The 12,260-nt window shown below is 42.9% G+C and overlaps 1 protein-coding gene across 1 annotated transcript in view; it reads right to left on the bottom strand.

The window, feature by feature from the left end:
- IMPG1 (interphotoreceptor matrix proteoglycan 1) overlaps positions 1–12,260 on the bottom strand; it is a 90,996-nt gene that overhangs the window by 34,342 nt on the left and 44,394 nt on the right. Inside the window, exon 12 of the mRNA XM_026652971.2 lies at positions 11,359–11,881. Coding sequence (XP_026508756.1) covers positions 11,359–11,881 — 523 coding nt within the window. The remainder of the gene's footprint in view (positions 1–11,358; positions 11,882–12,260) is intronic.

The raw sequence follows: 12,260 nt of genomic DNA, 5'->3' as shown, positions 1-12,260 counted from the left end.
CATTATCCTCTGATATCAGTGAGTGATTTTCAGTAGTTGGAGAGTGATCTGTCATTTTTAGTCCTTTTCCAGTAAGCTACTGCATTCTAGTTTCAAAAACTGCACACCGCTAATAAAGACTGTTGTATATTGCAGCTCTAGCAGACTGAGTTTGCACATGTGCAAAAAAAGTACACATCTGCACATCTCCAAGTGGAGCAAAAAGTAAACTAGCTCCTCCCAGCAAACTCCTTATGGCAAGCTACAGCCCCTCCTCTTTTTGGAGCCATCATGAAGAAAAGGAAATTCTCCCTACTCTTTTCCTCCTCTCTGATTGAGTTGTGGGGTTTGAGGGACTCCTTTCTCCCTATATTTCCCTTAGGTTGTAATGAGGTGATTCTTAAGTCCCTCTCCCTCACCTGGCAGCTAGAAGGGATAGCTCATCTTTCTTGCTCCTTTTTCTCTTCTGACAGCAGGGAAGAAGGAGTTGTCTTTCTCCCTTTCCAAACAGCTGGTAGCCCTTGTCTCTTAACTTGGTGACTCTCACATCTCTGGGTGGATTCATTAGATACTTTGTTCCTCAGTCTGCCTCATGCATGAGTATCAGGCAGGTATGGCACTGCCTAGTTTCAGACAGAACACCAAATATCAGAGTGCTCAGGTAGAAGAGCCTATACTGAGAGCGCCATTTCATCCTACACTGTAATTGGGGGGGCTGGGGGTTCAGCCAAACAAATGGTACCCTGGGGCGAGAAACAGGTCCCCTGGTGAAACTCAGTTAGGTGCTAACTGTGATTAAGCATAACACTGCTCTACAGCCAAAATGCTTCTGAAATAAATGTAGTCAAACTTTACTAATTCTGGGTCACTGAGAACGAAAATGATGCTTAACATTGTTGATTGGCTCTAGTTTTCAAGATATGCTATTGGGTCAGTATATACGGCCCTTGACTTGGGAATGGCAGAGGATAAGTGAGTTATAAAGGGAAGGGATCTCAATTTAAACCAGAAATGATTAAAATACATCTTGGACTGGATCTATGAATAAATCTATGACTGGGTTTGGACAGTACTTGCTTTTTAGGCAAAACAATGAATGATGCAATCTGAAGCTGGTGTTGCGTCATACATGATATGAATTGCATCATGTTATTCCTAGAAGTCATGGATGATGCAATCATAATGAAGCTTACATCACTCTGCTGAACAAATTGCCCTATATCAGCTCTAGAAATCATAGAGTGTCGTGCTCTCTTATTTGTCAGTGTTTGATTTTGCAAAGGGACACATTTCTGTTTAGCCAAAGTGAGCAGAGATGCCTCGTACTTGTGTGAACAGTGCAGATAACTTCTGCTATGTTTGTGGTGAAGTGACTTTTGCATCACAAAAGCGCAATATAACCACTATGGTTAAGAAAGCCTATCACCTTTATTTTGGCTGCAAAATTGGAGATCAGGACAAGAGGTGGGCCCCACACATATGCTGCAACACTTGTGCAACAAATCTTCGCCAGTGGTTGAACAGGAAAAGGAAATCTATGCCTTTTGCAGTGCCAATGATTTGGAGAGAGCCAACAGATCATACCAGCAATTGTTACTTCTGCATGGTGCCTCCAGTTGGGAAAGGTGTGTCAAAGAAGAAAAAGTGGACTGTGCATTATCCAAACATTCCATCAGCTATACGCCCAGTACCCCACGGAGAAGGACTGCCGGTTCCTGATGCACCAGAATCATTCTCACTTGAGTCAGACTAGGAAGAGGATGAAACTTCTGGTCCTGAACCATCAATGTCACAAGACCCACATTTTCTACCATCCTCCTCCTCTGAACCACACCTCATAACACAAGGTGAACTGAATGACCTCGTCAGGGATTTGGAACTACCCAAGAGTAAGGCAGAGCTGTTGGGCTCCAGACTACAGCAGTGGAATCTCCTGGCAAGTGATGTTAGGGTTTCCATGTTCTGTGACCGTCAAAAGGATCTTGTCCCATTCTTCTTCGTGGAAGGTGATCTTGTAGCCTGCAACAACATCCATGGTGTGATGGCAGCCCTCAACATCGTTCACGATCCAGATGAGTGGAGACTGTTCATTGATTCATCGAAGACAAGTCTTAAAGCTGTTTTACTGCATAATGGCAATGTTTTGCCATCAATTCCAGTTGGTCATGCAGTCCATATGATGGAAACCTATGACAACATGAAACAACTTTTGAGGTGCATAAACTATGACCAACATCAGTGGCAGCTTTGTGGCCATTTGAAGGTTGTTGCTCTCTTGCTTGGTCTGCAGACTGGATACACAAAGTACTGCTGTTTTCTCTGTGAATGGGATAGTCGTGCAAGAGATTCCCACTACATCAAGAAAGACTGGCCACTCCGACAGTCATTGGAGCCTGGGAGGAAAAGTGTTCAGCATCCACCACTTGTTGAATCAAGGAAGATTTTGTTACCACCCTTACACATCAAGCTGGGTCTGATGAAGAACTTTGTCAAGGCCATTGACAAAACACAAGCAGCTTTCAAGTACCTCCGTGGAAAATTTCCAAGGTTAAGTGAAGCTAAGATAAAGGAAGGTGTCTTTGTTGGTCCTCAGATTCGTGAACTTCTTCGAGATGATGCATTTGACCATGCACTGCGTGGCAAGGAAAAGACGGCATGGAAAGCCTTCCAGTTAGTGGCAATAAATTTTCTCGGAAACAACAAGGCAGACAACTACAGGTTGTTGGTGGAAAACCTCAAGGCATACAAAAGCCTTGGTTGTAACATGTCACTAAAGATACATTTTTTTTGCACTCTCATCTAGATTTTTTTCCACCGAACTGCGGAGCAGTGAGCGACGAGCACGGCGAGTGATTTCACCAGGACATTGCAACAATGGAGAAACGCTATCAGGGCAAATGGAGCCCATCAATGCTTGCAGACTATTGCTGGACAGTGACAAGAGATGCTCCATTTAATGAATACAAGAGACAAGCCAAGACGCGCCGAGTAGACACTGAATAGGACTAAACTATGTACAGAATAGTTTTTTGCCTTTTGTTTCATAATAAATTTTATTGATATAACCCTTTTGCTGATTTTTAAAGTGTTACATAAACAGGACAGGTGAAATATTATCATGTAAAGCAACCATAAACATATGAAAAGACCTAGGTTTACAATTTATGATTAAAACTCTACTATCTACACAATATACATAGACATAAAATGTAAAATCTTAAATATCTTAGAAACAGTAGCCAATCAGTTGTTTTAATTGTCATATTTGAATCCAGCACATCAAAATACATAATAAATAGCACATTTTATCTCTGAAGCAGACGACTTCTCAAAAATTGTAGACCAGTGTAATTAACACATTCTTCAGTCATTTCCAGATCACAGACCATGAAGTGAAACAAATAAATAATGCCCCTCTGCTGAGGTAGCCAATAGAGAGATAACCAAGAGGGAACTGTGTGGCTACAGTATTTTTCATTTATTTAGAAAAATGCAATGTTCAGCAATCATGTGGATTGGTGACACCAAGTCTACAACCAGGGAGTGAATGACAATGAGATAAATGGAGCATTTTCATCTATGAAAGGTATAATTTCATGCCAATGCTTGTTTATTAAAGGGAAACTGTACTGTTTTTGATCAGCCCTGCAATCTGAAAGATGTGATGTGCTACTCTGCATTAATAAGATGTGCAAATATATTTGAAAATAAAGTTATTAATGACAATTGTCATCAAAAACATTATTTTCAAGTACAATGCACAGATCATTCAGGCAGAGAAGTGTTTCTTATTCCTTAGAATTTTCAGACTGCTGTGCTGATCAAAAAGTGTGTGGTTTTCTTTTGTTTCAGAACTCCATGTGTGTGAGAGAAGACTGCAGAATGAGAATAAAGTGTACAATATGTGAGAGAGACTTGCAGCAGTTCTCAGCATGTAGCATGCCTGCCAATGAAATTAAAAGCATAATACAATTTTTGACTGTGGCAAGAAATTACCATTTCAGTCGACAATTATTTTCATTTGCAGCTACATTATCTACAAATAAATAAACCCTCATGCTTCAGAACATAAGCCAACAATTAACCACCTGCAACTGGAGGGACTGATCATGTTATTGCATTCTACAACTATCTAGTATGATACTTTCCTTTGCAACATCTGGTTCTGATTGCAGTACTTGCAGGTACTGGAGTACTTGATCTGTTAGTCTAATCTTAAATGGCAGTCACTCTGGTCCTATTCCTCTCATAATGCTAGTCTCATTTTCTATGTGGTTCTTTACTGTGTCCAGAAAGGAAATGGCAGGGAAGGCCATTTTGGATTAGGTGATTAGGATGAGGGAAATGTAGACACCACATACTATACATGGATATCTCCTCACACAAATCTCTACTGTGGATTCTTTTCTTCTGAGAGGCCCATAGACATGAAATTTATTTTTTTAAAGTAAAAATAACATATTAACCATTCTTCTAAGTCCCCTGGTGTGACTTATTATTTTTGTTTTATAATGACCAAACATGCGCTAGGTGGTTTAGGTAAAAAGACAAGGTCCCTGCTCTGAAAACTTAACAATCACATCTTATCATACTTGTCTTTTAGTTTCTCAGGACAGGGAATGTATTTGTAGCTCATCCTGTAGAGCAGGTGTCAGGGTCCCCCCCACTCTGAACTCTGGGGTACAGATGTGGGGACCCACATAAAAGACCCCCTAAGCTTATATTTGACCAGCGTAGGTTAAAACTTCTCTAAGGCACTAATTTCTTAGCCCTGGTCTACACTATGAGTTTAGGTCAAATTTAGCAGTGTTAGATCGATTTAACCCTGCACCCATCCACACAACGAAGCCATTTTTGTCTACTTAAAGTGCTCTTAAAATCGATTTCTGTACTCCTCCCCCGACGAGGGGATTAGCGCTGAAATTGACCTTGCTGGGTCCAGTTTGGGGTAGTGGCTCTGGATAGCACTCTCAACTCAGATGCACTGGCCAGGTAGACAGGAAAAGCCCCGCGAACTTTTGAATTTCATTTCCTGTTTGGCCAGCGTAGCGAGCTGATCAGCACAGGTGACCATGCAGAGCTCATCAGCACAGGTGACCATGGAGTCCCAGAATCGCAAAAGAGCTCCAGCATGGACCGAATGGGAGGTTTCTGTATGGGGAGACGAATCCGTGCTATCCGAACTCCGTTCCAAAAGACGAAATGCCGGAATATTTGAAAAAAACTCCAAGGGCATGAAGGACAGAGGTTATAACAGGGACCTGCAGCAGTGCCGCGTGAAGCCTACCAAAGAACCAGAGAGGCAAACGGCCGCTCTAGCTCAGAGCCCCAGACATGCCGCTTCTATGATGGAGCTGCATGCCATTCTAGGGGGTGCCCCTACAACTACCCACCCCTGTGCTTCCCTCCTTGCCCACCCCTCCTGGGCTACCTTGGCAGTTATCCCCCCATTTGTGTGATGAATTAATAAAGAATGCATGAATTTGAAACAACAATGACTTTATTGCCTCTGCAAGTGGAGATCAAAGGGGGGAGGGGAGGGTGGTTGGCTTACAGGGAAGTAGAGTGAACCAAGGGGGCAAGTTTTCATGAAGAAGAAACAAACAGAACTTTTGCACCGTAGCCTGGCCAGTCATGAAACTGGTTTTCAAAGCTTCTCTGATGCACAGCGTGCCCTGCTGTGCTCTTCTAACCGCCCTGGTGTCTAGCTATGCGTAATCAGTGGCCAGGCGATTTGCCTCAACCTCCCACCCCACCATAAAGGTCTCCCCCTTACTCTCTCAGATATTGTGGAGCACACAGCAAGCAATAATAACGATGGGAATATTGGTTTCGCTGAGGTCTAACCGAGTCAGTAAACTGCACCAGCGTGCTTTAAAATGTCCAAAGGCACATTCTACCACCATTATGCACTTGCTCAGCCTATAGTTGAACTGCTCCTTACTACTGTCCAGGCTTCATGAGCCATGGGAGCAAGGGGTAGGCTGGGGTAGGTGCGATAGCGCGGTGCTGCTGACTGGGAGAGCAGCCTGAGGCAGAAGCCTCCAGCTGGCATGATATTCCTGGCAGGACTGAATATCCATTAGATGAAACTTAAAGAAGAGAATGACCTGGAGTCATTCCTATTTTTGTCCAGGCGCCCCCGACGGACCTCACCGAGGCGGGCCAGGAGCACCCATGTCTGCCCAGGTGCCTCCGACCAACCTAACTGAGGTCAGCCAGGCGCACCCACGGGACGACAACGACGGCTAGCAGTCGTATTGTATTGTCTGTCTGCCGTCGGCAAGGCAAGGCAAGGGGATGCTGCTGTGTAGCATTGCAGTACCGCGTCTGCCAGCAGCACCCAGAAGACATACGGTGACAGTGAGCTGAGCGGGCTCCATGCTTGCCATGGTATGTCTTCTGCATGGCTAACCCAGGAAAAAAGGTGAGAAACGATTTTTTGCTCTTGCTTTCACGGAGGGAGGGGGGCCTGACGACATGTACCCAGAACCACCCGCAACAATGTTTGCCCCATCAGGCATTGAGAGCTCAACCCAGAATTCCAATGGGCAGCGGAGACTGCAGGAACTGTGGGATAGCTACCACAGTGCAACATTCCGAAAGTCGACGCTAGCCTCGGTACTGTGGACGCACTCCATCGACTTAATGCGCTTAGTGGGGACACACACAATCGACTGTATCAAATCCATTTCTAAAAAATCAACTTCTATTAAATCGACCTAATTTCGTAGTGTAGACATACCCTTAGAATGACATTGCTGTCACCACAAAGTGATTTACACAAAATATTCAGGGAAGGGTCACTTGGAATCCCTATCCCCCCAAAATATCCCAAGCCCCTTCACCCCCTTTCCTGGGGAGGCTTGAGAATAAACTACCAACCAGTTGCCTTAGCAATGTGAGCACAGATCAGACCCTTTGTCTTCAGGACACTGAAATCAATCAGGTTCTTAAAAGAAGAACTTTAGTTATAAAGAAAAAAGTAATAGAATCACACCTGCAAAACCAGGATGGAAGGTAACTCTCAGTTTCTGTGGTTTTAAATGGATTATTCTAGGTATATTTTTCAGATGATATTGTATGTGCTTGGCTTCTCCATCCGTACGGAGAGGGAACAACACACGTAACAACAAACAAAGCCTCCCCACCGCCCCAGATTTAAAAGTATCTTCTTTTCTCATTGGTCCTTCTGGTCAGGTGCCAGCTATGTTATTTGAACTGCTTAACCCTTTACAGGTAAAGCAATTCAGTACAGCTGCCAAGGATGCATAAAGGTTGCTACCCTTCCCCTTATATTCATGACAGCAGGGATTCTCAACTTTTTTCTTTCGGAGGCCCACCCAACATGCTATAAAAACTCCACAGCCTACTTGTGCCACAACAACTGGTTTTCTGCATATAAAAGCCAAAGCCGGCATTAGGGGCTAGCAAGCAGGGCAGTTGCCTGGGACCCCATGCCATAGGGGACCCCTCAAAGCTAAATTTGGCTTCAGCCTTGAGTGGTGGGGCTCAGGGCCCTGGACTTCAGCCCCATGTGGTGGGGCTTCGGCTTTCTGCCCCGGGCCCCAGCAAGTCTAACACTGGCCCTGCTTGGTGGACCCCCTGAAACCTGCTCATGGCCTCCCAGGGGGCCTCGAACCCCTGGTTGAGAACCACTGCTGTAGAGCACTGAGTACTCTGAACCTTAGATATAAATTTAAATTGACCATACTTACCAGAGGTACAAATATAGAAACGCTGTCCACAACTACATTTACACACACATGGTAGATCCATTTGTCCCAGAAACGTTCCTCTGACAAACATCACACCATATATGTGGTGCAAATCCTAACATTACCTACCAACCAGAATGTAACAAAATACAAAGAAGGAGTCTTAGAAGATCATTGGGAGATCAGACTGCCTATTCAAGCACTGTATCAGAGGGGTCGCCGTGTTAGTCTGAATCTGTAAAAAGCAACAGAGGGTCCTGTGGCACCTTTAAGACTAACAGAAGTATTGGGAGCATAAGCTTTTGTGGGTAAGAACCTCAGTTCTTCAGATGCAAGACTTGCATCTGAAGAACTGAGGTTCTTACCCACGAAAGCTTATGCTCCCAGTACTTCTGTTAGTCTTAAAGGTGCCACAGGACCCTCTGTTGCTTTATTCAAGCACTATGTATGATGGAGTCAGTTTAAAAATGCCTTTTCTGTTGTGCTTACAGAATTTGCAAGCGCTGGGGAAAGGCATTGATTTCAGCTCCTGGGTCCCCCTAGCAGCCCCTGGGTCCCTCTAGCTCCAGAGAGAGCTATTTGAAATGGTACTGGACAAAACACTTGAGAATATTGTTGAAAGACCAATCCCATGTTGGGTGCTGGTTCCAGATCATAAATTTGGGTGACCCACTTTAATTTGCCATAGCTGCACATATCTTCATTCACTTAATTACCTCTCCATGCTCAACAGTGGCTGCTGGAAGGTTTCACCCTCAGGAACTGTCTAACTTGGAGAGATTTTTAACCTTTCAGGGCTCCCAGCTATCCAAGGCTTTTTTTGAGGCTTGTAAATGGTGCTATGGGGGGGCCAGGATGGTTCTCCTGAATGGAGACAGTATTGATCTATTTCACTGATCCCTGGCTTGCTCCTTCCCCTGCCTCCTACTGCTGCTAGTACTTGCCCCAGGGTCATCCTGGAAGCAGTAGGGGATGGTTGGCTAAAAAAAGCCAAGAAAGCTATATTCTGGGCTCAGACGCTGACTGGTTGGCTAGCAGTGAGGGCAGGAGCCTCTTTGCTCACTGGCAAACTGGGTAGGCTGTTTGGTTTTATTTGGAGACAAAGAGGGGAAGAAACAGGGAAGAAATTATAGTGCCACGCTTATCTCTTATTTGTAGTCATCTGTTTTAGAAATGCATGCAGCAGAACCTTGATTTTACCAGCACCGATCTTACAAATGACCAATTATACAAACCATTTTTCCCAACAGAAAAAAAAAATCACTTAACAAAAGTGAGGTCAATGAAGAACAACTTGACGTCTCTTCATATTCTGGTGCCTTCAATGCACTGGAAATTACTTTGCAGTGATTTGAAGGACGAGAAGAAAGCGATACAGTGCCTCGTACTGTGACTTATGCACTGTACCTACTGTAACTGAGTTGTTCAGTTTTATAAACTTTTTGATTTTATGAATTCTTCAATCCTCAATTAGTATGTAAAATAGGGGTTGCACTGTATATGGTGCTCTAGAATACTGACTGGATGCTACTGTGCTCCTCGGAATTTTGTTCATGCATTATTTCAGACTCCACAGATGAAATACTGGGTTGGTTCAAGTTAATGGGAGTTTTGGTATTAATATGGAGCCAGAATTTCACACCATATGTATTTTTTTTCTCTGTAGATTTGTATTGCTTATTCATAGAGAATATCATATAAGAACATAAGAACAGCCATACTGGGTCATCCAGCCCAGTATCCTGTCTACCGACAGTGGCCAATGTCAGGCGCGCCAGAGGGAGTGAACCTAACAGGTAATGATCAAGTGGTCTCTCTCCTGCCCTCCATCTCCACCCTCTGACAAACAGAGGCTAGGGACACCATTCCTTACCCATCCTGGCTAATAGCCATTAATGGACTTAACCTCCAGGAATTTATCCAGTTCTCTTTTAAACGCTGTTATAGTCCTAGCCTTCACAACCTCTTCAGGCAAGTTCTACAGGTTGACTGTGCGCTGTGTGAAGAACTTCCTTTTATTTGTTTTAAACCTGCTGCCCATTAATTTCATTTGGCCCATAGTTCTTATATTATGGGAACAAGTAAATAACTTTTCCTTATTCACTTTCTCCACACCACTCATGATTTTATATACCTCTATCATATCCCCCCCAAGTCTTCTCTTTTCCAAGCTGAAAAGTCCTAGCCTCTTTAATCTCTCCTCATATGGGACCCGTTCCAAACCCCTAATCATTTTAGTTGCCCTTTTCTGAACTTAAAGAGATTACAGAAGATCCTGTGGACTTCTGCATACTCTCATGCATCAGAGTTCTGTAAATCAAATTACCAAACAGAGAGAATGGAATAGATGACTAAAGAAAAGGAACAGGAGTACTTGTGGCACCTTAGAGACTAACACATTTATTTGAGCATAAGTTTTCGTGGGCTAAAACCCACTTCATTGGATGCATGCAGTGGAAAATACAGTAGGAAGATATACACACACACACACACACACACACAGAGAACATGAAACAATGGGTGTTACCATACACACTGTAAGGAGAGTGATCAGTTAAGGTGAGCTATTTACAACGAAAAAAACCCTTCAAAAACAGATTCCAACGAGAGACTGCTGAATTGGAATTAATTTGCAAACTTGACACCATTAAATTAGGCTTGAATAAAGACTGGGAGTGGATAGGTCATTACACAAAGTAAAACTATTTCCCCATGTTTATTTCCCCCCGCCCCTACAGTTCCTCACACCTTCTTGTCAACTGCTGGAAATGGGCCATTTTGATTACCACTACACAGTTTTTTTTTTCTCTCCTGCTGGTAATAGCCCACCTTAACTGATCACTCTCCTTACAGTGTGTATGGTAACACCCATTGTTTCATGTCCTCTGTGTATATATATATCTTCTTACTGTATTTTCCACTGCATGCATCGGATGAAGTGGGTTTTAGCCCACAAAAGGTTATGCTCAAATAAATTTTAGTCTCTAAGGTGCCACAAGTACTCCTGTTCTTTTTGCAGATACAGACTAACATGGCTGCTGCTCTGAAACCTGTAAAGAAAAGGAGTTGTTTTTTAAAACCTTGGAATCCTCAATCAGATTATTAGAAAATCCATACTCTTTCAAATTATTATTTATTTGTATTGTTGTAGTGCCCAGGAGCCCTAGTCCGGGCCCAGGACCCCATTGTACTAGGTGCTTGTGGTGGTCCTATTTTGGGATAAATTCTGTTGTTGTACTTTTTACAGACTTCAGCCTGAGGTGCCTGTAGTTTATGTGGGTAATTTAATCTCCATTTTTGAATACTGGAATTGTTCTTATTTATGGTTGGTCTGGGATTTTATTTGGCATTTCTTTGATTTCCTTGGGTTTGTGAAATCCTACCCTAATCCCCTATATAAATCCCACCTCACCCTTAAGTACTTGTGGTTTTTACTTGCTTTACTAACCCTGAAGTCAACCTAAAAAAACACGTTTGCTCAGAGTGGATGTCAAAAAATTCTAACTCATATTTTCACTCTTGATGCTGTAAGAATATTCATTCAGCTGCAACTCAAAATGTAAATTTAAGCAAATATTTAGTCTACTTACTAAATTGTAGATGTGGCACAATAGCTGGGTGTCTCTTATTTCTCTTCATGTATAGATGTTTTATAACCTACCTTGTCCAGATAGATTTTCCTGGCTGACTCCCAGATCTGTGCTAACGGTCTGCTCTTTCTTCCTTTCAGCTTCACTCTTCTGATCACTGGGTTGCAGAAAGTTAGGTGGTGTAGTATAAGCTGCCCGTGTGACAACCTGCTCAGCTGGGACTTCAGATTCCCTTGTGCTTAAATCATTGCTGGCTGACTCATCTGCTGGAGGAGGTAAATCAGAATCCTCTGATTTTAAAGGGCCATCGGTGCTATCCAGAGTACTGAAAGGCACTGTAGAGCTTTGGTGGTCAATAATAATGTTCATGTCTTCAGTTTCCTTTAAAGATTCTGATTCTTGTTCTTTAGCCCATTCGCTTGAGGGTTTGGCAGGAAATGCAGGTTTAGATGAAATAAAATTTTCAGGGGCACTGATATCTCCACTTAGCATAGTGCTTCCAGTGGTATATTCACTAATCAAATCGTCTCCTGTCTGCTCCACCGTTGCTGGACTAGGGTAACCTAGTGGGAGTTCAGCACTCAAACCATCATCCTGAAAATCAAATTCAGAGAACATTTACAGGGTGTAGCTTTCATTAGTAGAGAGTCTGATACAATGTAGCCACAAAGTTTTGCAACCATTGGCTCAATTATATAGTTATGAAATATGGACCGATGCTTGTTATATGTGAACGTGATCCTAAATAAAATATATAAGTCCATTGCTTTAAAATCAATTGAGCAAAGGTCACATTGTATTACACCATGAGCGTTGTTCTATCTCACTCACTGAGATGTATAGTTTAGACGATGGTTCCCCAAATAACTTGTAATTCCTATAAATGTCAGAGGAAACCAGGCAATGTCTTCCACATGTTAATACTGCAATCAATTACTTTTTGCTTTTGCAAAATAACACATACTACTCATAC

This window comes from Terrapene carolina, unplaced genomic scaffold (genome assembly GCF_002925995.2).
Source record: "Terrapene carolina triunguis isolate 2854851 unplaced genomic scaffold, T_m_triunguis-2.0 Scaffold42, whole genome shotgun sequence".
In the NCBI taxonomy this organism is placed as follows: Eukaryota; Metazoa; Chordata; order Testudines; family Emydidae; genus Terrapene; species Terrapene triunguis.
Note: the sequence above shows the minus strand (reverse complement) of the source record. Positions and strands in the feature narration are given on the sequence as shown.